A 27,435-nucleotide genomic window follows, 5' to 3' on the forward strand; every position below is an offset into this window, starting at 1 on the left:
CCCCAACCCCCTCAGCGAGCCCCCCCCCTGCAAGCCCCCCAACCCCCTCCGCGAGCCCCCCCCTGCAAGCCCCCCAACCCCCTCCGCGAGCCCCTCACCCCCCCACGAGCCCCCAACCCCCCCGGACCGCCCCCGGGGCGGCGCAGGCGGCGCGTGGACCGTTTCCCGGCTCCCATTGTGAACATTATTTCATGGCGGGGGGGGGGGGGGGGGGGGGGGGGACAATGACACAGACCGGCCGGGGGGGGCGTGTCGCGGTCCAGGCCCCCGCCCCCGCGCTAGGGGGGCGCTGCGGCCTCGGGAGCCTCCCCGCCGACAGAGCGGCGCCCCCGCCCGCCCCCACAAGGGCACCGCGCCGCGGGCCGGAAGTCGGGCAAGCCGCCGGCGGAGAACGTGTCCGGAGGAGCCGCAGCCCTCCGCGTGAGTGGGGCGGGGGGCCACCCCGGGACCCCCCGCGACGCGGCCCCCCCCCCGGGACTCCCCAGGCCCCGCCCCCCGAGGACCCCCCCAACCGCGGCCCCCTCCCCCCCCGGGGACCCCCCGACCCCTTCCCGGGGACCCCCCCCAACGCCCGGGCCCCTCCCCCCCGGGGACCCCGACCCCTTCCCGGGACCCCCAACGCGGGCCCCCTCCCCCCCCGGGGACCCCGACCCCTTCCCGGGGACCCCCAACGCGGGCCCCCTCCCCCCCGGGGACCCCCGACCCCTTCCCGGGACCCCCCAACGCCGCGGCCCCTCCCCCCCCCGGGGACCCCCGACCCCTTCCCCGGGGACCCCCAACGCGGCCCCTCCCCCCCCGGGGACCCCCGACCCCCTTCCCGGGACCCCCCAACGCGGCCCCTCCCCCCCCGGGGACCCCCGACCCCCTTCCCCGGGGACCCCCGACGCGGCCCCCTCCCCCCCGGGACTCCCAGGCCCCCGCCCCCGAGGACCCCTCAAACGCGGCCCCTCCCCCCCGGGGACCCCCGACCCCTTCCCGGGACCCCCCCAAACCCGGCCCCCTCCCCCCCGGGGGACCTCCAGCCCCCCCCAGGGGACCCCCCGCGACGCGGCCCCTCCCCCCCCGGGGACCCCCCCAGGCCCCCCCAGGGGACCCCCCCGACGCGGCCCCCTCCCCCCCGGGGACCCCCGACCCCCTTCCCCCCGGGACCCCCCAACGCGGCCCCTCCCCCCCCGGGGACCCCGACCCCTTCCCGGGACCCCCAAACGCGGCCCCTCCCCCCCGGGGGACCCCGACCCCTTCCCGGGGACCCCCCAACGCGGCCCCCTCCCCCCCGGGGACCCCGACCCCCCCTTCCCGGGACCCCCAACGCGGCCCCCTCCCCCCCGGGGACCCCCGACCCCTTCCCCGGGACCCCCCCGACGCGGCCCCTCCCCCCCCGGGACTCCCAGCCCCGCCCCCCGAGGACCCCTCAACGCGGCCCCCTCCCCCCCGGGGACCCCCGACCCCCTTCCCGGGGACCCCCCCAACCCGGCCCCCTCCCCCCCCGGGGACCTCCAGCCCCCCCCAGGGGGACCCCCCCGACGCGGCCCCCTCCCCCCCCGGGGACCCCCAGCCCCCCCAGGGGACCCCCCGACGCGGCCCCTCCCCCCCCGGGGACCCCCGACCCCTTCCCGGGGACCCCCCCAACCCGGCCCCCTCCCCCCCGGGGGACCCCGACCCCTTCCCCGGGGACCCCCGACGCGGCCCCTCCCCCCCGGGGACCCCGACCCCTTCCCGGGACCCCCGACGCGGCCCCTCCCCCCCCGGGGACCCCGACCCCTTCCCGGGGACCCCCCCGACGCGGCCCCTCCCCCCCGGGGACCCTCCAGCCCCCCCCCCGGGGACCCCCCGACGCGGCCCCCTCCCCCCCGGGGACCCTCCAGCCCCCCCCCGGGGACCCCCCCGACGCGGCCCCCTCCCCCCCCGGGACCCCCAGCCCCCCCCAGGGGACCCCCCGACGCGGCCCCTCCCCCCCGGGGACCTCCAGCCCCGCCCCCGGGGGACCCCCCAACCCGGCCCCTCCCCCCCGGGGGACCCCGCCCCCCTTCCCGGGAACCCCCGCCCCGCCCCTCCGCGCTGACCCGTCCCGCTCCCGCAGGATGATCACCGACGTGCAGCTCGCCATCTTCGCCAACATGCTGGGCGTGTCGCTCTTCCTCCTCGTGGTGCTCTACCACTACGTGGCCGTCAACAACCCCAAGAAGCAGGAGTGAGGGGCCGCCCGCAGGTAACGCCCGGCCCGCAGTGCCCCCCTCCTCCCCGCCCCGCCCGGGCCCGGCCCGCAGCCCCCCGGCCCGGCCCCGCCCCGCCGCCCTTGGCAGACACGGCTGGGCCACTGGCTGGGGGGGGGGTCTCGGCCCCCCCGTGGCACAGACACGGCTGGGCTCTGGCTGGGGGGGGGGGTCTCGGCCCCCCGTGGCCACAGACACCGCTGGGCACTGCTGGGGGGGGGGTCTCCGGCCCCCCGTGGCACAGACACCGCTGGGCTCTGGCTGGGGGGGGGGGTCTCGGCCCCCCCGTGGCACAGACACCGCTGGGCACTGGCTGGGGGGGGGTCTCGGCCCCCCCGTGGCACAGACACCGCTGGGCACTGGCTGGGGGGGGGGGTCCTCGGCCCCCCGTGGCACAGACACGGCTGGGCACTGGCTGGGGGGGGGGGGGTCTCGGGCCCCCCGTGGCACAGACACGGCTGGGCACTGGCTGGGGGGGGGGGTCTCGGCCCCCCGTGGCACAGACACGGCTGGGCTCTGGCTGGGGGGGGGGGGGTCTCGGGCCCCCCCGTGGCACAGACACGGCTGGGGCTCTGGCTGGGGGGGGGGTCCTCGGCCCCCCCGTGGCACAGGACACGGCTGGGGCTCTGGCTGGGGGGGGGGGGTCTCGGGCCCCCCCGTGGCACAGGACACGGCTGGGCTCTGGCTGGGGGGGGGGGTCTCGGCCCCCCCGTGGCACAGACACGGCTGGGGCTCTGGCTGGGGGGGGGGGTCTCGGCCCCCCGTGGCACAGACACGGCTGGGCTCTGGGCTGGGGGGGGGGGTCTCGGCCCCCGTGGCACAGGACACGGCTGGGCTCTGGCTGGGGGGGGGGTCTCCGGCCCCCCGTGGCACAGACACGGCTGGGCTCTGGCTGGGGGGGGGTCCTCGGCCCCCCGTGGCACAGACACGGCTGGGCTCTGGCTGGGGGTGGTGTCTCGGCCCCCCGTGGCACAGACACGGCTGGGCACTGGCGGGGGGGGGGTCTCGGCCCCCCGTGGCACAGACACGGCTGGGCACTGGCGGGGGGGGGGTCTCGGCCCCCCGTGGCACAGACACGGCTGGGCTCTGGCTGGGGGGGGGGGTCTCGGGCCCCCCCGTGGCACAGACACGGCTGGGCACTGGCGCGGGGGGGGGGTCCTCGGCCCCCCGTGGCACAGACACGGCTGGGCTCTGGCTGGGGGGGGGTCTCGGCCCCCCGTGGCACAGACACCGCTGGGCTCTGGCTGGGGGGGGGGTCCTCGGGCCCCCCGTGGCACAGGACAACCGCTGGGCTCTGGCTGGGGGGGGGGGGTCTCGGCCCCCCGTGGCACAGACACCGCTGGGCTCTGGCTGGGGGGGGGTCTCGGCCCCCCGTGCACAGACACTGGCTGGGCACTGGCTGGGGGGGTTGGCACAGACACTGATGGGCACTGGCTGGGCTCTGGCTGGGGGGGGGTCTCGGCCCCCCGTGGCACAGACACCGCTGGGGCACTCGGTCATTAGAACCGTGCAGCTGGTGAAGTCTCCCGGGAGCGAAGGACCAAGATGCCCCTTCCCCTAGCTGGCCAGCGAGTCTGGCTGCAGCTGGCTTCCCTGGCTGCAGGGCCCTGCCTGGGGGCACGCAGCGTAGGGGGGGACTGGCTCTCCTCCTGACTCGCCCTTGTAGCCTGAGCTGTTTGTTCTTTGTTTGCCCCCAACAGAGCCGAGCCCTGAGCGCCCACCTGCCATGGCCAGGAGCAGAGCTGACAGCCGCGCTGGGCCCCGCAGCCTGCCCCGGCCCCGCACCCTGCCCTAGCTTTGTACAGAGCAAACCCACTGGACACAAATAAATGGCTGGAACCTCCCCCGTGCGGGCGCCTCGGTGTCACTCTGGTGCCAGCAGAGCCCGACCTGTGGGGCAGAGAGCATGCTGCTCCGGCTGATAGGAGAGGGGGAGCCCTTCAGCTGGGGGCCCAGGTTAGACTCCTGCGCCAATCACAAACAAGGGGTGGGACAGGGAAGCCATTGGCCCCACCCCCCAGCTCCCCATGTTCTCTTGCAGAGAAATCTGGGCTTGGCAGCCCCCCAGGGGGAGAGGCAGGTCCCCTGGTGACTTGTGTCAGGAGCCACCCTTGGTACGGCCAGTGCCAGGTAGATCCCAAGGCCAGAAGGGACCATAGTGATCATCTGGTCTGACCCCTGCCTAGCATGGGCCCCACAGTAATGACCCAGAGCAGAGCTGGCAGACAAATATCCAATCTGGATGTGAAATTTCCAGTGACAGAGAATCTCCCACAGCCCTCAGGGAATTCTTCAAGTGGTAATTACCCTCCCTGCTAATAATTAACACCTTATTTCCAGTCTGATGCTGCCTAGCTTCAACTTCTAGCCCTTGGCTTGGGTTAGCCCTTCCTCTGCTAGACTGAGGAGCCGGTTCTCTCCCCCTCCCACACACACACACAGCCTGGGAGCCCTTAAATCTCCTTGGGAAGCTAATTAGACCCCAGGAGCTCAATCTCTTACTGTGGGGCTTGTTTTCTAACCTGTTAACCATTCTCATGGCTCCAGCAGAGGTCACGCCAGTGCCAAATACAGAAGGAAAATAACCGCTGGCTTCCTACTCAAGCTGCCCCGGTTCATGGCCCCCAGGGCCACACTGGCAGCTCATGTTCAGTCTCCCACAGACTCTCGCTCACTGACTGAAGGCTGGGGCTGAGCAGGTGTTAAGCCTCAGAGCTGTGCTTATGTGATTCCTTTCTGGTCCCATGGGCGAGGGGGGGGCTCACGCAGAGCTTGCTGCAGGCTTTGCCAGCTGAAAACTAGGGTTCTCCACACGAGTGGTGGCTCCTGCCAGCCTGGCGGTGCTGATGGTTGTATTGTGGGCACAGCATGCAGGCTGCATTAACCCCTTCTCCTCCAAGGGGGCAAAGCTGGCCCATGGCTCTCTTGCCCTTCCTCTATCAGTCCAGCCTTTGCTTTAGGCCTCCCCCGTTGCTCCTGAGCAGCCTGCCAGCTCCTGCTGGTGAACACAGGGGGTTCTACTCCTGCCTTCCCCTGCCCTCCTGCTGCTGCTCTGGGTGTGGCAGACTCCTAGCACAGTTCAGAGGCCTGCACCATAGCTGGGGGCAGTGCCCAGCCCAGACTACAGAGCTCAGGGGACATTTCTTCCAAACAAACTTTAATAGAAACACGTTACAAGACAAACCCTATCTCATAAAAATAGCTTCAAACCCATGAACAACTCTGTAGCCGCTCAGCTGAGTGGGAGGTGGCGAACGGCTGCAGCCGCAGAATGGCTCTGCCTTGGTGGGTGGCTGCAGGGCTCCCCAGCCCTGACCCTGCCCACACAGAGTTGTGGTTAACATGGAGGGGGCTGGCCAAAGCCGCTAGCCTGGGGCCCAGGCACCCAGGGATGGGAGCTGACCTGCAGCTCCAGGGCCTGATTTGGTTCTGCTCATGAAGCAGCCTTTGCAAGAGTCTGCCCAGCTTACAAGCTGTTCCCGTGGGGTGCACCGGGGAGAGCCCTGACTGGAGATACCCGGCCTGGGACCCTGGAGCCCACTGAGGTTCTGCTGGCACCGTGCTTTGTCCAAGGAGATGCCCACAGACCCTCCCTCAAGTTGCCTCCACAGCCCTGCTGGGTGTGGGGCAGGGGCCAATCCCTGAAGCAGGACAGCTACTGTGGGGAGACAACACCCCAACTAACTGTGCTTCACCCCAGCAGGCCAGCTCCCCCTAGGCCTCACTGTGGCACAGGGAGCTGCCCATGGGCCGGGTTCTGAGACACACCATGGGAGCTTTGGCTTTGTGGAAGGGGAGTAGGGGCCATGCCCACTGGGCCTCCCTGGCACCAGCTGGCCCCCTGCTAGAAAGCCCTTTGCCCCGGGTTGATTCTCCTGCACCTCAGCACAGGGGCTAGTGCAGCAGCCTGACCCAGGGCCTCGCCCTGCCCAACCCCCTCCACGGCCCAGGGAGAGACACAGAGTGATGATGTCTGCAGCTGCTCCCCGGGCATCACCTCCAGCCCCTGGCACTGTGGCTGCTGTTGGTGCCCCCAAGCTTGTGACCTAAACCAGTCAGCTGGCTGCACCCAGTGCCCTCCACATGGCCATGGCTGGAGGTTAGCAGGGAAGTGGAGGGAACTGCACAGGGCTCTGGGACTAGCTGGAGAGCCCGGCAGGGTCCTGCTCTGCTTAGGCCATGGGCTGTGCAGAGCCCTGGCTGCTCAGCAGGGCAGCTCTGTGCTTACAGGCCAGAGCTCAGCTAGAGGCCAGGCAGGGAGGTGCTGGGCACAGGGAGCCTGCAGGGTGAACAGGGCTGGGTGGAGATTCGCCCTCTATCACCCAGCTTTGCAAGGGGCGGCTGGACTCTGCCCCACTTCCCCGGCAGCAGGTGCTGCAACCAGCTCGAGCCGGATGCGAGGGCAGAGGTGGCAGCTGGAGCTGGTGGCTGCGCTCAGGCTTCAGTGCAGAAGGACAGGATCTTGTGGTACGAGCTGAGCTGGGGCGAGTCCGGGGCCCGGCTTGGCAGATGCTGCGACAGAGAAGAGCAGGCTCAGGGGGCTGGGACGGGCTCTGCGGCGGGCCGTGTGCTCGCCCTTAGCGGCGCCAGTCTGAGAAGCCAGCACAGCTCAGAGCGGGGGCAACGGCGGTGCATGGCCACCCACCAGTGATCTCCCCCAGCTGGCGAGGGAAAGGCCACACTGCAGCTCTGGTGCCAGGGCTGCCTGCCCCAGGAGCAGGGGGGCAGCATCGGAGACATGGGCCCTGCTTGGGGTGGGTTCCCCAGCCCCCTCCCAACATCTATGGGCCTGGTACCTCGCTGAGCAGGCCCTCGGGCTCGTCGCAGATGAAGAGCGGCTCTGTTGTCTGCATCCCCATGCCGAGTGATGCAGTGTCCTCTGGGAATGCTGCAGAGGAACAGAGCCAGTGTCAGCAGCCCAGCCCAGCCCCCCAGTGCCAGCCAGGGAGTGGGGAAAGTGCCACCCACTGGCTGGCCCAAGGCCTGAGTGAACTGTGGGTCTGGGCACAGGGGCTGTGCTCCCAGGCAGGCTGAATGCCCCCGGAGGGGTGGCATGGGCTCAGATGAGGCACCTAGGCAGGAGCTGCTCCTGCTTTGGTGCCCAGGCCTGAGAGTAGCATCAAGCAATTGCCATGCAATGGCTCCCACCCCCAGGTACAGTGCTGAAAGCGGGGCCCAGCTGAGCACCTGCACTAAAGATTGCAGCCACCTGGCTTCCAACCTCAGAGGCAGCCCAGCATGCTGCTGGGGCCTGATGCCTGGCAGCTAGTCTGGGGGTCCCACCTGTGGCAGGGCACACAGCTGAACTTGCCCCCTACCTAACCCGGTGTATGCTTGCTGCCAGCCCAGGTGCCCGCAACGCCCTACCTGGCAGAGACCTTTGGGCCAGGGCTCCAGCGTGGGTGTATTTCCAGACCTTGAGGGCTGAGGTGCTCTCGCTGCTGAGCCCCAGCAAACTCGGGGTGCATGCTGCTGCCTTCTTGCGGACGGGGATTCTGCTGGGCCGCAGGCTGCAGAGAACCAGAGGCAGTGCTTACAGCAGGAGAGCCAGGGCCAGGAGAACGGGCCCCAGGGTGCTGTCGGGCCCATCTCTCCTCGGTTCTGTGCCCCTCACGCCTGGCCCGGCTGGAGCAGAGGGTGCCTGCAAAGCTGCTGCTCTATTCCGCTTTCCCAGCGCTGGGACCAGCAGATACTCCAGGGAGGGGTTCAGTCCAGGCTCACTCCAGCCATGGGACAAGGAAACCCCACTGCGACCCCCAGAGCTGGGCCTGGCCACAGGATGAAAGCAAAGGCACATGCCATGACAGGAGCTAGCTGGCGGGGCTCCCTGGGGCCCCAAAATGGACAGCGGTTGGGGCAGCTGCTGTTTAAACACTCCTGGCATCTTGCCAAGGAGGGGCTAATGGACCTGATCTGAAACCCACCCCCTGGAGCCACGTCCCCTCCCTCCGGGCAGCGCAGCACTCAGCTGCACCCCCAGCCCTGCCCCCAGCCAGGGCTAGCCAGCTGTGACCTATTGCTGGGTGAGGGGGAGATGTCTGAGTCTGCCTGTGCCAGTCAGTCCCTCCCCAGGGGGGCACGCTCGGCAAGCTGGGAAGGGGCGGTGTCTTGCAGGAGCCCCTGGGAGCCACACACCTGATTCTGCAGCTGCTCCCGCTGGGCCCCACAGAAAGTGCCGGGGGCGGATGCACCGCAGGCTCCAACAGGTTCCCACCCCAAGGCTGGTACCAGCCGCTGGCCAGGCCCTGCCTGGGAGCACGGGGGCAGCAGTGCGCAGTGCTCCTGGCTGCAGCTAGTCCCCTTGGGCTGAGGCCGCAGGGCAGTATCTGCCGGAGCAGAAAGGAGGAGCCTGAGCAGGTGGCCAGCTCTATTAGCCAAGGTAGGGCAGCAGGGGAAGGGCTAGGTCTCCTCCTGCAGCAACATGCCCTAGCCTGGCACCCGCATCCACACAGCAGGAGGGAGCAAGGGCCAAGCCCTGCTGCGTCACTCAGTTCCCCGGGGTGCGTTACGGGAGTAGCTGAATCCCCCAGGGGAAAGGGCACACCATGGGTCTGCCCACAGAGCGCTGCAGGGTCTGAGGCAGGGCAGATGCTGCCAGCGGGAGCCAGCTGGGCCCTGGGGATGGTCTCTCCAGCTCCAGGGGCTCCAGGACTTGCTCTCAAATCATAGAAAGTACCTGCAGTGGAAGGACCCAGCCATGGGCGCAGCTGGATCCTCAGCACAGGAGCAGCCCAGCATTCCCAAAAGCCCCCTCTTGCTCAGCCCCCAGGGCAGGACAGACCATAAGAACGGCCACACTGGGGCAGACCAAAGGCCCATCTAGCCCAGTATCCAGTCTTCCGCCAGTGGCCAATGCCAGGTGCCCCAGAGGGAATGAACAGAACAGGGAATCACCAAGTGATCCATCCCGTCGCTCATTCCCAGCTCCTGGCAGAGGCTACGGACACCATCCCTGCCCATCCTGGCTAATAGCCTCATGTAGTCTGATGGGCTCCCATGTGCCCAGAGGGGTGGAATGAGACACCAGGGAGCCAGAGCTGGGAACATTCTGCCTGGCCAGTGCTTGGTGGGACTCGGCTCCAGGGCGTTGCGGTCAGGGAGCTGCCCAGAGCGCCGGAGCCCCTGCCCTGCGGCATGCCCTTCCAGTGCCCTCCCCCAGCGCAGGACACACGGTACCTGGGTGGTTCTAGGACTTTCCTGGTGCTCAGCCTCTTCGGAAGGTTCTAAGCAGAAAGACAGGAGACAATTGGAGAGGGCGGGGGGGGGGGGGGCGAGTTCCAGCCCAGCCAGCTTGGAGATGGGGTGATAGCAGCCAAGTACCATGCTGGGCTCCCTGCCCATCCCCTGGGGCTCTGGCCACCTGCAGCATGAGGGGGCCACCCCCTGTCCATTGGCTTCCAGGGCAGCTCCAAGCCCGGGACCCACACACAGCGAGTGCTGAGGGGAGCCCACAGGGGCTGATGGGAATCCATGGACCCAGCCAGCCCTGGAGCCAGCGGGAGTTGCACTCACCCCAGGGAGGAATCCATTCACTGGGCAGAGCTGGAACCCAGAGCTCGGGGAGTGGGCGACCCCTCAGCCTCTCCCAGGGGAGCCTGGGGCCAGCAGAGCCATACAGCAACTCACATGACTGCCAGCCAGAGGCCGGCAGCTTCCTCACCGGCTCAGGCCCAGCCCCAGCCGGCGTGGGGGCTGGCTGGAAGGAGGAGAGGAGCAGGGTTACAGAGGAAAATGTCAATTCCAAAACATTTCCCTTTGGAAACGCTGCCCCGGTGCCCCATGTACCCCTCTCTGTTACAGGCAGGCGCCCGACATCTCCCCTCGTGCAGAGTCCCTGGCCCATCATCGGAGCTGTAGTCTGTGCAGCCCACCCCATCAGTTCCCGGGTGCTGCAGGGGTCCCGGGCACTGGTGGCGCCTTAGACTCTCCTGGTCTCTGCCTGCCGCTGCCAGAGAGGCTCTGGGGGGCCGAGTTTCTGTCTCAGCATGAAAGGGGTTCAGACGGCCATGGTGAGGAGCAGACAGGCTGAGACCGGGTAAACTAATGGGCCCGTCGCCCAGCCCAGAGAATGGGGCCATGAGGGGCCTGGCTCCCAACCCCAATGGCAGGAGACCCACCTCGAAAGGGGCTGTGGGGGGATCCCAGAGAGCAGGCATGTCATAGAATCATAGAATATCAGGGTTGGAAGGGACCTCAGGAGGTCATCTAGTCCAACCACCTGCTCAAAGCAGGACCAATCCCCAATTAAATCATCCCAGCCAGGGCTTGGTCAAGTCTGACCTTAAAAACCTCTAAGGATGGAGATTCCACCACCTCTGTAGGGAACCCATTCCAGTGTTTCACCACCCTCCTAGTGAAACAGTGTTTCCTAATATCCAACCTAAACCTCCCCCACTGCAACTTGAGACCATTGCTCCTTGTTCTGTCATCTGTCACCACTGAGAATAGTCTAGATCCATCCTCTTTGGAGCCCCCTTTCAGGTAGTTGAAAGCAGCTATCAAGTCCCCCCTCATTCTTCTCTTCTGCAGACTAAACAATCCCAGTTATCTCAGCCTCTCCTCGTAAGTCATGTGCTCCAGCCCCCTAATAATTTTTGTTGCCCTCCGCTGGACTCTTTCCAATTTTTCCACATCCTTCTTATAGTGTGGGGCCCAAAACTGGACACAGTACACCAGAGAGGCCTCACCAGTGTCGAATAGAGGGGAACGATCACGTCCCTCGATCTGCTGGCAATGGCCTACTTATACATCCCAAAATGCCATTGGCCTTCTTGGCAACAAGGGCACACTGCTGACTCATATCCAGCGTCTCGTCCACTGTCACCCCTAGGTCCTTTTCTGCAGAACTGCTGCCGAGCCATTCGGTCCCTAGTCTGTAGCAGTGCATGGGATTCTTCCGTCCTAAGTGCAGGACTCTGCACTTGTCCTTGTTGAACCTCATCAGATTTCTCTTGGCCCAATCCTCTAATTTGTCTAGGGCCCTCTGTATCCTATCCCTACCCTCCAGCGTATCTACCTCTCCTCCCAGTTTAGTGTCATCTGCAAATTTGCTGAGGGTGCAATCCACACCATCCTCCAGATCATTAATGAAGATAATGAACAAAACCATCGCCACAAGGCACAGGGAGGGGCTGGCTTAGAGGCTTCAGGGGGTAGCAGCCAGGTTGGTTTCCACCTTCTTCCCAGCTCTGGGCATTACCTGCACCAGCGCCATGCCATAGGGGGGCTTCGGCTCTTCCCGGCCGTGATCTGCAGCCTGAAGTCCACGGCTGGTAACCACCAGAGCCCCGGCCTTAGTGTCCGTGGGCGAGGTCCCTGGGTGACAAACAAAAGAGAGCTGAACTCCATCAGCCCCATGCACCAGGAAGGACACGCTGTGGGAGCAGTGCTTACGGGCTTTGCTGGCTGTACCTCCATGTTACCGATGGGCTGCCATGCGGGCAGAGGTGGTACGTGTGCACAGGGAAAGCGGTGTGACACTGTGTGACGGGTGACCAGTTCTTGGGAGTTGAAAGGGAAGCAGAAAGCCCGCAGAGTCCAGGCCCGAGCGTCCCCAGGGAACACCAAACCGGCTGGACTCCAAGGATCTAGTCACTAGGAAAGTCCGGTGCCCCCCCTCAGCCATAGAGCAGTTCCAAGCCCTTGTTCACCAGCTGGGCTCTTGGCTTGGGTTGCTCACGCCACGGAGCCATGAGCACAGAGCACACGGTCACTTCCCTGGGACGGGAGCAGGACATCCTGGTTCTGATCTGTGGGCATTTCCCGGGGCCCCACCCCACCCTGCCAGGGCCAGAGTGGTGCAGTCACTGCACTGACAGTCAGAAGCAGCAAAGGCTAATGGCTAGAGAGCACTGCTGGGGAGCTGGGCTCGATCCCTGCCTCTGCCCTGTCTCCCCCACGGGGAAGTCACCCCCTGGCTGAGTGCCTCAGTTTCCCTACTGGCAGCATGGAGCAACGCTGGGGTGCTGGGAGATTTCACTGTTTGGCCATTGCTGGCTGGAGGGCCCCTGATCACTCACCTCACCCCACTGCCAGCTGGAGGGCCCCTGATCACTCACCTCACCCCACTGCCCACCAGGAGCCAAAGGCCCCAAGCCCACCTCTGGGCAGAATGCAAGTGCCTGCACTGTCTTGAGCGGGAGGCAGGGGCCGTACCCTGATCGGCAGCCTCGCCCGCTGGTTTCCCAGCAGTGCTGGGCCAGTGTGCTCGGCCAAGAGTCTAGCCGCAGGGGGCCAGCAGCAGGGCTGCCCAGATGCCAGGGTGCTTAGAGCACCCTGGGAGTGGCCCTGGCACGGAGCTGCATGGGGACCTCTGAGAGGAGAGCCCAGACCCACCATCTTTGGAAAAACTTTATTCCTCCCACCAGTGTGGCTAACACAGGAAGGCCGGGAAGCGCCGCCCCAGGCTCCGGCAGCAGCAAAGTACAACCGCGCCCCAGGGCAGCCACACAGACCCTCCCATGGCCCCGGGAGGCAGGGCAGGGTAGAGTGTGGGAGGGAAGAACAGGCAGCCAAGGCACAGCTGGGCTCAGATGCAGGAGCTCCAGCCTCCCAAGCTCCCTCCATGGCCTGTGGGGGCAAAGCCAGGTCTGGCGTCTCCTTGGGCACTTCACTTCCTGCAGCGCCAGAGCATCCCCGCTTCCCGCCCCGCCTCGGCCCCAGAGCAGCATCTGCCTGCACGGCCCCGGCTCTAGCCCGCAGGCTGCTCTGGGGCGTAGCACAGGCTCACAACACGCTGCACGCCCCAGGCCAGTGGAAGGGCCACTGGTGCGCGTCACAAGGAGGCTGTTTCAGTCGGGGGCCCCACCACTCCTGCCACGCAGGCCACTGCCTTGAGAGGGTTGGGCCCGTCCTGAGCCCGGCGCTGCCTTGCTGGGCTGGTTCTGGCCGGGCCTGGCCCTGCTAGCGTAGGTGGCATATCCAGCTGCCTGAGGGAGCCGGGAGGAGCCTGCAGCACAGGGCCTGGGGACAGTACCAGCCCACGCAGGCCTCGCCGGGGAGCACGGTCACTAGGACAGAGGCCTGGAGACAGGCCTGGGCTGGCGAGAACAGTCTGGGCGCAGAGATGCTGGCATGCATGGGGGGTGCATGGAACAGGAAGGACCCCTTGGTCACCAGAACCGGCCTCCCAGCAGAGCTCGGGGACCGGCCCATATTTCCATGGTGTCCCACACAGCAGGGTGCAGCGCGCACTGTGTGAGCTCCATGCCCAGGCCTCCCTCTGCCAGCACGACTGCCAGGCGACCTTGGTCCTCCTCGGGCGGGGAGAGCCTCTCGCCTAAGGCCTTGGCCTGGGCCTGGAGAGACGGGCTGAGCGTGGAGCAGGCAGACACAAACCTGACGTGAGGAAGGAGGCTGGCAGGGAGCAGGGGCGCAGGCTGGCGGGTGGCGCAGGCTGGGACAGGCGCCTGGCACAGGGAGGGAGAGGCGCTGGCGGCTGGATGCTGTTGGCTGCTGCTCGCAGCAGAGTCAGCTGCTGGTGGCGCCGCTTGTCCTGCACGCAGGGCTCTGGGAAGGAGGGAGTTGGAAAAGGAAGTTCAGGAAGGGGCTGGTGGTATTGCCCCCTCACGGCTCCCTATGCCCAACCCCTCCCCTCACACAGCACCCCAGGCCCCCCCCTCAGAGCGCTCTCCACACCAGTACTCCCGGGTCCCACAGCCTCCTGCCAGGCAGAGCGACTCATCTCCCTGCTGCAGGCTCTGCCTGATGCCAGCCCCTCCAAACCGTGGGGGCCCGGCGCAGGCTACACCATGCCACACGAGCAGGGGCTCGGCCCATTCAAGAGCAGAAGGCGTGAGCAGCCCCCTTGGGGACCCCCAGGGACAGGACAGTCTGCAGCCGGGTCCATCAGCCTGCTGGTCAGGCTGGCCCCTGACTCCAGATGGCCCTGGCAGAGACACCACTCCCACGAGGCGCTCAAAGCACAGCCAGGCCGCCACATCTGGGTGCTAGAGCCAGGCTCTGGAACAGGAGTGGCTGGATCTGCAGCCCCAGCTGCCGCTGGAGCCAGAGCCGCAGGCACCAGTCAGGGCACGCCTAGCTCGGAGCCTGACTAGAGCACCAGGCTGGGCCATTAAGTCAGCTCAAGGCAGCCACTCGTGTACGGCGCCTTCAGCCACCTAGCATGGCAGAGAACAGGAGCGACAAGCCTCCCTCCCCCTCCAGCTCTTTCCACACTCTGCAGCGAGGCCCTTGGGGGAGAGCAGCATTGAGCACACAGGTCACCCTTACACACCACCGGAAGGGAGGAGAGGGATTGCTTCACCAGCCACTGAGAAGCAGCCACCTCTGGGGAGGAACACAGCAGCTGCTAAGCAGCACATGGCAACCCCCCACAGCAATTTAGGCCAGGAAGTGAACAACAAGCGGCGAGGGAATTTTAGGGTGACAGTTTAAGGATCAAGTAGGAACCAGGCCAAGGTATTGGGGTTAAACTCTTCCCAAACGCCATGGCATCAGGCACCCCTTTGAGATCTGCTGTGACCACGAGCACAGCGCCTCACACTGACTGGCTCACTTGCTGGTAGGCCACACCCTGGCCCTGACCCTGCAGGCGCGGTCTCTCGCGCTGGTGAGCTCTTCGGGTAGGTCACACAAACGGGCCCCAATCCCATTTGGCGCCTTTGGGCACATGTTTTTGCTGCCCCATTCCAGTGCCACAGCTGGGGGGCCCTGGGGCCCACTGGGAATGAAATGGAGCTGGCAGCAGCCCCGACTTGGCTCCACAGGGGCAGCAGGGCTCAGCACACAGCAGGGGGAGGCCTCCCAGGGACTCACCCTCTGGGCTGAAGGGTGTAATAGGGGAACAGCTGGCCCGGCAGGAGGCTCCTGCCTGGGGGAGCCCTCCTGCGTGGGTGCTCTGGGGGGAAGCTGGCTGGTGTTATTTCTGCAGCAACGTCTTACGGGGAGATAAAGGAAGCCCTTGGCCCTCCCCCAAGGAGCCTTGGCTCTGAAGTCAAGAGCACGGAGATGCATAGCAGAGCGAGGTCACGCGACGAGACTTACAGGCCTCTCTCCTGCTCAGTTCCTACAGCCCCTGGAGAAGGAGCAGCAGGCAGCCGCCTAGTGAACATGCAGGGGCTTGCCAGAGTCCCACTGGCAGTTCACTACTGTGTCACCAGCTTGTCAGGCCTGGCACACTCACTACACCTTGCACACTGTTGTCCATCTGTATCCGAAAGGCGTGATGTAAGGCATACACAAACTGGTGACACTCTGACGGTTAGAAGCTGGGAATGGGCGATGGGGTGGATCACTAGATAATTGCCCTGTTCTGTTCATTCCCTGTGAAGCACCTGGCACTGGTCACAGTCAAAAGACAGAATACTGGGCTAGATGGACCGTTGGTCTGACCCAGTGTGGACATTCTTTTGTAGGACATGAGCTCCCAAACTGGGGGTTGTGGCCCCAAATGGGGTTGTGCCATAAGCAGATGGGGCAGCAGGTCCAACGGGCCTGAGAGATGATACTGGCAGCCCCTGAATGTGTCTGAACCAGGTCCACAAACGCCATGCCAGGTGGCAGCAATGTTGGTCTACAAACTAGCAGCCTCTGCCCAGTGTGATCTTGCACATGCTGTACAGGTGAGGCTGCGCTGTGTGGAGGCCACCAGTTTGTAGATCAAAACGGCAGCCTCCTGGCGCAGCGTTTGTGGAGCAGTTCCAGACACACTGGCTGTGCAGATTCCAGTTTGGCCATTTGCACCATTCCAACTGTGCAAGCATCCAGCTGAAGGACTTTGAATGGAGAAGATCCTTAGCTATGGGCATCCTCTCTGCTTGAGCTGGGAGGAGCTTGTGCTGGCCTCTCCTGGGATGGGAATCTGCAGTGGTTCGTTAGCTTCTTAAGGCAGGGCCTGTATCTTCTCGCACCCCTGTTGGCACGCACGGAAAGAGAACCATTGTGAGTCACTGTCTCCATACTGCCCTAGTATCACCACACAGGGTCTTTCTACATCCTGGCCTCACTCGCTTAACGGTGAACTGTTATGGTAAGAGACCTAGTGAGCTCATTTTTATGCAAAGCATCTGCATCTCCAGCGGAGAGTCTAGTGATGCAATTAGGAACAAAAGACAAGAGTCCAAGAAATGTGCGCACAAATTTGACGGGCTTTCTTTGATAATGGAGACAGACTACACCAGTGTTTTGGTCAAGAACGAAGAAAGGCCAGAAATGCCTGCTACATCCCACAGTGCTATCTAAAGACACCATGACACCTAACAAACTTAAATGACACTTGGAGACCTCTGACAAGGAACGCAAGAAAACCAAGGTCATCTTTCCAGTGCTGGAAAGAAGAACTTTTGTATCAACAAGTGCAATTCAAGAGAGCCAAGTCTGGCTCTGACCAAGCTCAAAAAGCATCATTTGAGGTGAGTGGCTGCATTGATTTTGCCAGCTGCAATCAATATGGTGAACACAGCATGTGGGGAACCGGACAGAATGGATTTCCCTAATTCTTCCTCAGACGGAAACCTCAGGGGCCAATTGTTTAAGTCAGGGGAAATGAAAATCCCTTGTCGGCTCAGATCTACTCCTGCTGGAGCCAGACACTGGCTATGAACTCTGGGTGTGGTGCTCTGGACCAAGAGTAAAAGGTGGGTATTTGCAATGGGAAGTCTTATGGAAATACGCATCTGAGATCGAGAGCAGTGAACCAAACCAGAGTAGACAGGGAAGGAATAATCACAGCCAGGGTTAGCATTTGGAACTGAATCTTCCTAATGTGCCTGTTTAAAGCTCTGAAATCAAGAGTTGTTCTGAGCCCTCCCTTCTTTTTGGCGATTAGAAAGTATTGGGAGTACGACCCTTTGTTTCTGGAAGTTAATCATACTTTTTCTATAGCTCCTGCTTGCAACAGAGCTTGTATTTCTGTCCTCAATAACCTCTCCGGGAAGGGTCCCTGAAAAGGGTGGGGAGGGGGCATTTGAACGGGATAGTATCACCTTCCTTTACTGTGTCTAAGATCCATCTGTTGGAGGTGACAGTTGTCCATGCAGTGCAGAAATGGGACAAGTCTCCAATAATGGTGGTAGGATGGTCTGAAAGGGAAGCTCTCAATCTTCACGTCAAACTGTGGCCTGACATTAGGCAGAGAGGACAGCCGAGGCGTTTTATCCTCATCCAAGGCTTATAGGCTTTCTTCCTCTTCTGTGGTGGAGAGGACCTTTGGCCGTGGAGGTGCTGCCGATAGTGTGACCGTCTCTGTTGATTAGAAGCCAAAGAGGAAGAGGGTGCAAGGTATTTCCTGTGACACCTGAACACAGGCGTAGGTGCTTTCCTTCTATAATGAGGCAGTAATCCCAGAGATCTCGCAGTGGAACGGGTCTTTTCCAATAGCTCATCAGTTTTCACACTAAAATATCCATCCCTTTCAAAGGGCAGATCCTCTATTTAGATTTTGTTTCCATTGGAAGAGAGGATGACCATAGTCATGCATGCCTATGGAGAGCTACTGCTGATGCTACAGATCTTGAGGTGGTATGGGAGACATCAAATGCTTGACGGCATACTTTAGCCTTGGCCCTTTAGTTGAGAGCTGCTGTTAACTTTTTCTAATCCCCTGGAAGAATCTTGGTGAAGACGGATATCTCCCACAAGGGCGAAATACCTGTGGCCACAACTGCTTGATAATTGACCACATGCATGTTTAAGGAAGCCAAAGAAAACAATTCTCTCTATAGAAAATCCAACTTTTCCCCCTCTTTGTCATAAGGGGTAGAATGTTGAAGACCTGACCTAAACATTTGAACTGCTGCTGTTACAGCAAGAAATGAGAGGGAGGTGACAGGTGAAAGCAGGAGAATCCTTCATATGTGACCTAATACAATCTGTCAGCCTGTTTTGAAACTGATTGACATGAAGACAGACTGGACAAGAGAGATTTTGCTGGTTGCCAAAGACCTTTTAACATAGGCAAGGAGACTTTTCTCTTTGTAGTAGAATCCAAAACATCAAACACTGGATAGGTGGTTTCTTCCAAAGCTACTGATGGGGATTTTCAAGTTGATGCTATCCTGTCCACAGGCTCATGGAACTGAATTGCGTCCTCAGAAGGAGATGATGCTGTAGCTACACCAGCATTTTCATTTGGAAACAAACCATTTTCTAGTTCCATGACTTCTTGTTGGAAGTCATCCCAAGGAGACCTTTCCTGGTACCCTGCATCAGAGACAGTGTCTTGCATTAAGGTAAGGCAATGTTCCCTGGCTGTTGGATCTGGGTGTCTTGGATCTGGACACCTCAGATCTGTAGGTTCAGGTGGAAGTTGTTCTGGAACCAAAGAATCAGGTTCTCTCGACTGCTATTAAGAAAACAGGTTGGCCAAGATCTCCAAGACATCCATGGTGGCATGGGCCAGTCTTGCCAATTACCCAAATCTGGCATTACATTACTGGTTTGCACATAGGATGTCCAAGAGTGTTCATTTGAGGAGGGAGACTGTTTCACACTAAAAGGTTGAGTCTTAGATGTGTCGGGGTGAGCACAATGTCTGCAGATCCAATCCTGGATCCGATACTGAAACAACAGGGAAGATAACTGAAGTAGGGATCTGAAATACAGAGAGTGGTGATATGGTGTTTCTTGATGAGCCAGTTGGAGGGTAAGGCGGAGGTAGCAGGGGACCCCGGAGAGATCTCCTGCTCAGTATTGTCTCGGTCTCTTATCAGGAGAACAATGTGATGCGGCCGGACCCGGTATATGATGCAGGTCCGGATCAACATGCGCTATGATACTATGAGGCTGAGCTGCTATGATTCGATCCAATGGCCTCTTTTTTGGATCAGTATCCTCTGAAAGATCGAGGTCTTAAGTCCTTAGGTCTTGTATCTGCATGCTGCGAATTGGCCAAAGAACCATCTGAGATGTTCTAAATTTAGCCTCTTTTCTTCAGAGATAATGGAGTTGGGCCCAATAAATTGCCCCAATCCTTAGGGTCTCTATCCAGTTCTGATGGAGACCATAAAACAGTTCTGGAGCTGGACTGAGGCCTTGGCTACCAGAAGCTCTGTTGACTTGGAACTGGAGCTTGGTGCCATGGTCGAAGCTGTCATGACTGACACTTTCTTAGATCTGGAAATGCTTGGAGCAGGTTCAGGTCTCCTAGCCTTCCTTTCCACCCTTTGGAATTATCAGATCCCAGAGGCTTGACTGACGAGGCCTCTTGTAACAGAAGGGTCACAAGTCTGTTCTGTCTGTCCTTCTGGGCTTAGGGAGTAAGTGTGCCGCAGATGGCACGGGCTGCCAGAGAATGATTCTCATCTCGGCATTTCAGGCATGACGCATCTCTCTTAAACCCATGCTTCTTCATGCTGGGACCCACCACGTCAGCACTGTACTCAAAGCAAAAATCCTAATCTAAACTAGCCTAAAAACACAATAACTAGGCAGTTTTGGTCTTTATTATGCTGTGTAGCCTTGTGAGGTTGCCTGCTATGCTCATTCACAGCATCAACGACCAAAGAATGAGGTGCTGGGGAATGGTTGGCAAAAATTCAGAACCTTTATGAGGAACATAATCTGCTCTTTTACGAGTTGGAGGTATGGTGGCCAGGGTCTGCCAGATTGTTTTGGGAGGTTCAAGTGAAGTCTTGTTTACAGGCAAAGCTATTGGACTCAAAGTGGCAGTACAGAGAACGTCTCAAAGTTCATGGTGGGTCTCATGGACCTCCTCCAAGGGCATTTGGAGGGAGACAGATCCTTTTCAGAAGCTTCTGGAACTGCTTAAAATAATCTGTGTATGAGGGGCAAGCAGGAGAGGTTAGTTTTTGGTGTAGCTTCCTCTGAAGGTGGAGAGACTGGTGTGGAGGGACAGGAGGAGTGGGTGATTGCTCCTCTGGTGGTCACCACCAGGGTAGCTGGCCACTCTGGAGAATTCTTGCCAATAAGCACCCCCCTGAGTCCCAAAATAGCAACTGAGGGGGGCCAAAAGGAAAAAGAGTGGCATCCAGGATTGAACATACCACGAGGAATGTGGAGTGACAGCAGGCTGCCAGTGTCTTGGAGTTTCTCTCTCAGAAAAGATGTCAGGAGAAGTAGCTCTGGGCTGGGAACTAAGTGAACCTCACATGGAAACCAGAGTCCGAGGAGCAATCCTGCTCATAGTCCATGGGAGGAGCAGAAGCGCTGGTGTTGAGGCAGGTTGCTTGTCCTTTCTAGTGGGTACCTGGGAACAAGGTGGTGCCAGAGAATGATGCAGTAGCAGTGACAGACAATGTTCTGGTACAGAGTCTCTGTGTACCCGTTAGTAGGAAGGAGGTGGGTTCATGTGAGACAAACAAGTCCCTGGAGAACTTGACTTGCATGCGGTACCAGTGAATCTACACAGAAACCTGGTGAAGCTCTGCAATGGGAAGTGGTGGCATTGACGGCACCAGTTGATCAGTTTGACATGTCAACCTGGGTACTGCAGATAATGTGGAAGCAGGACCCGCCTTCAATACCAATTTCTTGGATGCAGAGTCCTTAGAAACCCTTGCACCACGATCATGCCTGGGCATGATGCTGGGTACCATGGGACTTAAAAGTACCTGAAATCTCTGTACCTGGAGAACTTGGAACCTCAGTGGTACCCTTTTTGGGATGTGAGGTCTCTGGAAATGCAGGTCTCTGTGGTAACCTAGGCTTCTTGGCATCGAGTTCTCTGTGACAGGATCTGGAGCTCCTCTTCCTGGAAGTCATGGTGCTAACCCCCACAAAGGTCTGGTGGGTGAGTGGGCTGCAGAGGTCAACAGGCGCTGTCCTTGCAAGACCACTGTATATGGGCAGGAAGGGAGGGGATCAGGGCCCAGGCATGAGGCAGGCAGAAGGCAGTACTCAATCATGAGAAGACTAAACTTAATCTTCCTGTTTTTTCTAATCCTACTCTAAAATTCTCAAAAAAAAAAAAAAATCTCACACTTAGCTGGGACACAAGTGTCTCTTAAGCAGCAGATACAGAGAGTGAATCCCACCATGTAAGGCAAAGTTTAAATCCAGGGCATTTAACCATGAGGAGACAGACTACTTCAAAGGCAGGAAAGGCCCCTGATGGGATAGGGGGGGGAAAAGAAGCCTCCCGCCTCCTCCCCCCCCGGCAAAAGTTACTAAAAACTGCTCTAACTAGTAAAACTTAAAAGTGCTAACTACAACCTGAAACAAGAAAAGCTAAATGAGGAGCTGTTCCCAAAAGGAAAACTAGCTACAAAGTGGGCCCCCTAAACTGCTGTGTCTCCGGCTGAGGGCGGTTCCTCTGTCACTGCCCCATCCATCCTATGAGGCATGAGGCTAGCTGCGGTGCGGGTGTGGACCGAAAGGGCACTGCTGCCAAAAGTCTCTGGTCAAAGGCGCCCGGGGGCACCCACACACCTGATGCGGAGCACCCTCGGGACATTACTCAAAGAACAGTCGTTGCATGGTGTAAACACAGATACACGGGCAAAGCAGCTAAGGAAAGAGATTCACATTGGAAACCAGGGGCTCTTGTGCCCAATCCCCCATCCGAGGCTTTTGTATGCTGCCCAGTGAAGTTACCAGCCCTTCGGGGCAGGGACCACATGTGAGCGCATCCACGCAGCACCCAGCCTGCTCTCGGGTGGCGTATAAAGCTGTTGCTGCCATGGATGCAACTCAGTGAGCCGGCTGAGCCCATCACTTCTGGGTTTGCCACGCATTGGTGCCCACATGCTGGGATGTCTCCAGGCAGAGGGAACGGCCTCTGAGCTCAGTGAATTGTTTGGTACTTTCTCGTTGTGCTAGACGCTCTGTAGAACACAGGATCCTGCGGACAGGAGCCATCTGAATGGAGAAAGGCCGGGGGTCCGGCCAGGATCAGGTGGTTCCACTCTGTGGCCTCTGAGATGGGGCTGGCTTTGATTGTAAGCGTACACATCCTTTCTGTTGGCAATGCTGCAGGGCGAGGGGGGGGCCTCTTTGGAGCCATCTACAGGAGGCAAAGGTGGTAGCTCAGCAATTCACCTTAGAAGGTGTTCCAGGCAAAGGGCGGCAGGTGATAGGCTGTGGGGACACCTGTAGGAGGAGACCAACAGGGCATCGCAGATGTGAAAGGAAGGAAGGAGCCCACAGCAGAGCAAGGGAGGGCAGTGGCATGGTGCAGCATGGCACTGCATGACACAGGAGCTTGAAAGGTGCTAGACAGAACCTGGGGCTGGACTCCTGGCCCCAAGTGCCTGGACAGCAGCAAGGTAAGCATCCATATCCCCGGTGTCTCAATGCTGCCCTGCCAAAGCCAGGTCTAGTGGCGGGAGCAGCTCAGACTCTGCCTGTGGGGGGTGCTAATCATGGGGATGATGTGGCTTCTGGGACGTTGTTTAAAAATTAACACCCCTCCCCCCAATTTCACACAGGCTGAGAAATCAGGTGAGGGAGTGACAGACACTCCTGACTGGTGTGGGACTCACTGGAGGCCTGCACCAAGCCAGGGAGAAGGGGGGACAGCCCTTGCCCAGGCTAGCTCGGCCTCCCCTGGCTGTTACCCATGCAGGGCCGTACAGCAGAGCTGCCCCGTTGCCAGCATGCCCAGCACTATCAGGGACAGGGAGGGGAGGAATAGCTGTGTGCTCACAGCATGGAACAGGCTCTTCCTCACTAACCACTAGCCCAAGTCCCCAGAGCAAGTCCCTCCTTGGCTCTGGCAGCCTTGGTAGGGGCAAGTCCCTGTGGCTCAGTGCCAGTGAGGCAGCAGAGGCGGGCCCTGGCATTGCCAGCACTGCCTTGTCTAACACTACACCCTGAGGAACCAGAGCAGCCAGCACTGCTAGGCACGGCTCCCCAGTCTCTACCCCGGGCTAAGCCTCCCTCCCTTCACATCAACGGCTGGGAAGCACGAGGAGCAGAAGGTGCTGAAGTCAAGTCGAGAGCCGGAACTGCAGTCAGCGTAGTCTGCTCCTCTGCACTCGAGGATCAAGCCTCGGGCCAACTCCTGCGCCAAGCAGCGCTCACATTTTACTTGCTCTGGCCCCCTCCCCTGCCCGTCTCACTCATTGCAGGTGGCTCTGTAAGCGCCGGAGGCAGAGATGTTACTGCCAGGCAAACACAAAAGCAGAACGTTACCTCCCCAAGAGGCCAATACACGCAGGCGGAGAGTCGCAAGCCAGCACAGGACGCCCCAATTCCTGGGCTCAGAGCAGTATGCTCAGTGCAGCCAGCCTTCAGACAGGGTTTGCTGTCTCCAGGGCACAGCCAGGGGAGCCTAGGGTCACAGAGCCCCGGAAACACGACAGCATGGGGGGGGGCGATTGTTACCGAGCCAGCAGGAGCACCCTCCTTTCCCAGTTTCTCCTGGAGCGTTTCCCTTCTCACCAGCCCACCACAAAACTGACCCTGCTTCCGGACGCCAGGCGGGGACGAGCACTACGGAAGTGAGAGGACGACTGGTTTGCTTGAAAGGTGAGTAGGAAAGACGGGGCCTATATTTTTCAGGTCCCAACCTGCAAAGGAGACTGGGTGCTCCGCTCATCCCCACGGTTGCAGGCTGGGACGTGTCGACCCTTCAGGCCCCAGCTCTAGAGCAGAGACTAGCAAGTCAGGAGTCTCATCGCCCCACTCATCTCCACAGCAAGCTCCGGGGAAGCGCACACTCTTGCTCCAGCCCTCTGAGGACAGCCTCCAGCGTCCACACTCCTGGGGGGACGACACCTGCACCAAGCCCTGTCTGCTCTCCCATTCCCAGCACACTTCCCGTGAGCTGCCAGCACTGCCATGGCCAGAGAGAGCCACTCAGGAAGCGACCCAGCCGCCCCACACTACGCTGAAGCCCAGGGTGTGCACACAGCATAAGCAGGGAAAGGATTCTTGGGATATTACCTAAGCTTCACCGCTAAAGCGGGCTCCCCCGAACCCCAGCCTCTCTCTCTCATCTGGCCTCGGGGATGTCCCAGGACAGCTCCCAGCCCTCACCAGACCTGGTTTCACTCTAGCCATGCGACCTCAGGCCAGCAGGCTGCTTTGCCAACAGAGGCAGACAAAACCAGCAAAGCAGAAGAAACAGACCTTACAACATGCCCATGGAGACACAAGCCTTTTATTGGTTCCCATGGAGGCTGCCAAGGAAAGCTGGAAAGCAGATGCACAAGGCGAAGCTACATGAGAAACGAAGGCAGTGTGCAGGAAGCCAAGCCAGTCGGGAATTCAACAATCTCTTCCGGGAGAACAGCATCTGGTACCACGAGCCTTTACCCGAGCCGTAGAATCCCACAGACAGTGCCTGGCCCCTGAGAGCACTGCAGCCCCAGCAGTACATGGCAAGCATAGACACCCTGAGGCTTTGGGACACGCTTCAGGGCAGAGATTCCACACTTGGCTGCTAGCCACTGGGACCAGCCCAGAGCAGCAGGCCTGCCTAGTGGAGCTGGCTGGGGAATTACAGCATATGGGCTGATCGTGTCCTGAATGTCCTCGGCCAGCCAGCTGCACCCCACTGGGGTTTCCTAGTGGTCTCCAGTCCGTAGCCAGGCAAGCAGCCTGCCAGAGACTCTAAACCCATCTCAAGTGTGTGTAGCAGGTGAGACAAAGACAGAGAAGTAAGTGCTGTGCACGGCTAGGGCTTTGGCTAGGGGGGTAGTCACCACCGGGAGTGCTTTGTTTCCATGTCAGGGCACCATAGGACCGAGATGTGGTCCAGCGAGGTACTCGGTGGCCAGAATCCCCCAAGCCAGGCAGGTCTGAGGTTAGCGTGGGGTCAGTAAACCAGTCTGAGCAGCTGCGTGGGCTATCGCTGGGGCTCAGGCGCTGGTTACATATCGGGACTCTGCCATCCAGCCTGCACCACTGGGAACACTGCAACTCCTACTGCTTCTCAGCACTTAGCCTGGGAGCGAAGAAGGCACTTGTGTTATGGCCCGAGCACCCCCTGGGCCTGGGAATGCTTGTGAGCGCACCAATGGCTAGGGAACGGAGCTGGAACTCCCCCTGCCAGCTTCTCCAGAAGCTGCAGTCTCGAGCTGTTTCCCATCACAGCAATTCAGTGAAAATGTGGCCTCCTTTGCGTGGCTTTGGGTCCTGATCTAGGATTTGCCAGGCTGTGGGATTTGGACAATATCAAACTGCCCCAGAAAAGCTCCACGTAGCTGGGTAGCTAGCCCACCACTGCAGCAGCCACAGATCCCTAGGTCTTCAGGAGCAGCTGCTGACCTAGCTGTGTCCAGCCACCAGCTGCAGGGGAGGAGGGCAGGAGCCAGAGGGCAGCCCACGCTCCCGAACGAACGGGAGCTGATGGAAGGTGGAGGTGTGGCCTGGGGAAGCTGCAGGGCTCAACCGGCGGGGAGCATTGCAGCTGGACTCCGTAGTCTCGTGGCTCCGTACCGCGCTTGGCTGCCCAGAGCACTGCTGAAGACACAGCAGGCAGCACCTCACGAGAAGTTACTGCTCCACGGCAAACCACTTCTATTAACTTCGCGCAAAGCACAGGCGGGCGCAGGGCCTTCCTTCAGGGGCGCCGCCTGACACAGCAGCTCCACAGGTACTGAATGAAAGCTAGGAGGGGCTCCCCGCCCAGCTTACCTCTCACTGGTGCCAGGACCCTCGGGCTGCCTTTCTGAGGGCTCTGACTCCCGCCTGCGGGGCCACCAGCCCTGTTACAGCTGAAGGTGAAGCTGGGTGCGGCTTTGATCTGGGGCGAGTTCTGCTGGCTGCCGCTGCTCCCACTTGTGCCATGGCTGTAGCTCCTGGCCCGGGAGAGAGCGTTCTCGGAGCTCAAGGCGGGCAGCCCGCTGGAAGGGACGGGGAAAAACAGCAGTGAGAGTTTGGCTCTGACCAGCATTTCCTCCTAGTTGGCTCCTGAGCCCTCACCCACATCCCCTAGGTTGCACTAGCTTGGTGCAGCATACGCTCAATATGGTCTCCCACGACTGGCAGCATGAGAAGGGCCACGCGGCCTGGCTGCTGCCTGCTGAAACGCTATGGTCTCCTGGCGGCCTGATTTCAGGCCTCTTCTCCATATGGCCTGTGAGTACTTCTCGGCAAACGCCAGCTCCCTTTCCAGAGGTTCTTTAAAAAAGGGGTTTTCAGGAGGGACAGCAAGCACTGGCCCCTCTGAAGCCCCGAGCCTACTGCAGCGCAGAGCTCCAAGTACCCATCCCATTGGTGCTGTGCACATCTGAGGGTCCTGCCAGCTCCTCGGGGCAGTGGCCCCTTCTTCTTTCCTGTTTCTGAAACACTGCACATTTCTAGTGCTATGAGCTGGGCAGGGCACCCCGTGATCTGGGCGGGTAGGGTTGCATGACCGCCAGGAAGCCGCTCTCCCTCTGGGGCAGCGTGCTACATCCCAGCCCAGCTGCTGCCTGAGTTTTACAGGGGTGGAATCCAGAGGTGTAGTGCTGCTGGGATCTGGCCACCACGGTTTGGGAAGGCAGTGAAGAAAGGTGCAGGGAACGAATGTCGTCACTCCCCCAGAGCCTGGCTCGGATGCTGAGGGAAGGGTCCTGGGACCTTCAGGCCCCAGGAGAAGGCTGCTCGGGTCTGAAAGATGGGACCTCCAGTAGCACAGCCCCTCTCCACACTGCTCGGGGGCAGCACTAACTCCTTCGAGTTGCCCCACCTCTCTCTGCCAGGTCAGCACTAACTCAGAGGGGTGCCCAGTCCTGAGCAGTCTCTAGCGCTGGCCATGTCTGGCTGCCCCATGGACACAAGGCTGGAATTAGCACAAAGGAGGAGCAGGGTCCCAACCATGCGGCATCACGAACCTGCCTTCCACAGGCCCTGGAGAGCTGTGCAGATACGCTCAGCAGAACCGCAAGCCCGATCCCGGGTCCCCTCCCCGCTCTGCCCAGGGGCGAGGCAGGCAGGGCCTTACTTGGAGACTTTCTTGCGGGAGAACGCAGCTATGCCCTTCAGGTTGCGCACGTGCTTCAGCATCCAGGCTCGCAGGTTGCTGAGGCTGCTGTGCTCAGACAGGACGAGCCGGGACCAGGGGTTACACTCCGCCATGTCCAGCGCTGCGATGGCCACCGCCCTCCCAACCTGCGGAGGCAAGAGCCGCTCAGCAGGGAGAGCCCAGCTGGGCAACGGCACGACGCAGCACATGGGAGAGGTCAGAGTCCCAATCCCGCGGGCCTGCATTCTCAGTGGGCAGCATGCAGACAGGGCAGACAGGCTAATCACACCCAGGGGCTCCTGGTCCACAGCTCACAGTGCTGCTGATTGAATCTCAGCCATCCCAAAGGCAGCCAAGAATGCGCCCGCAGCGAGGCCAGGCCCGCGTACTAACCCTTCCAGGTCAAGCACC

General features: G+C 61.1%; 2 protein-coding genes across 6 annotated transcripts in view; one reads left to right on the forward strand and one right to left on the reverse strand.

Annotated features, from left to right (window-relative positions):
• Positions 1-2,045: 2,045 nt before the first annotated feature.
• Positions 2,046-4,063, forward strand: OST4 (oligosaccharyltransferase complex subunit 4, non-catalytic). The gene is made up of 2 exons (XM_078852002.1): positions 2,046-2,209; positions 3,914-4,063. The coding sequence occupies exon 1, from the start codon at positions 2,082-2,084 to the stop codon at positions 2,193-2,195; it is 114 nt and encodes a 37-aa protein (XP_078708128.1). The 5' UTR covers positions 2,046-2,081; the 3' UTR covers positions 2,196-2,209; positions 3,914-4,063.
• A 1,290-nt stretch (positions 4,064-5,353) lies between these two features.
• Positions 5,354-27,435, reverse strand: part of AGBL5 (AGBL carboxypeptidase 5) — a 45,254-nt gene continuing 23,172 nt past the window's right edge. Inside the window, exons 11-18 of one of the 5 annotated variants that reach the window (XM_073335441.1) lie at positions 27,004-27,170; positions 25,713-25,921; positions 13,551-13,721; positions 11,413-11,528; positions 9,390-9,436; positions 7,592-7,723; positions 7,010-7,101; positions 5,354-6,725 (exon numbers count right to left, since the gene is read on the reverse strand). In XM_073335441.1, the coding sequence (XP_073191542.1) occupies positions 6,655-6,725; positions 7,010-7,101; positions 7,592-7,723; positions 9,390-9,436; positions 11,413-11,528; positions 13,551-13,721; positions 25,713-25,921; positions 27,004-27,170 (1,005 nt within the window). In that variant the 3' untranslated portion in view covers positions 5,354-6,654. The other 4 variants (XM_073335440.1, XM_073335443.1, XM_073335442.1 and 1 more) reach the window with 4 other exon arrangements.

Source organism: Lepidochelys kempii, chromosome 3 (assembly GCF_965140285.1).
Source record: "Lepidochelys kempii isolate rLepKem1 chromosome 3, rLepKem1.hap1, whole genome shotgun sequence".
NCBI lineage: Eukaryota > Metazoa > Chordata > Testudines > Cheloniidae > Lepidochelys > Lepidochelys kempii.

Coding starts and splice junctions, on each gene's coding strand:
- OST4 (XM_078852002.1), top strand. CDS start 2,082: ATGATCACCGACGTGCAGCTCGCCATCTTCGCCAACATGCTGGGCGTG.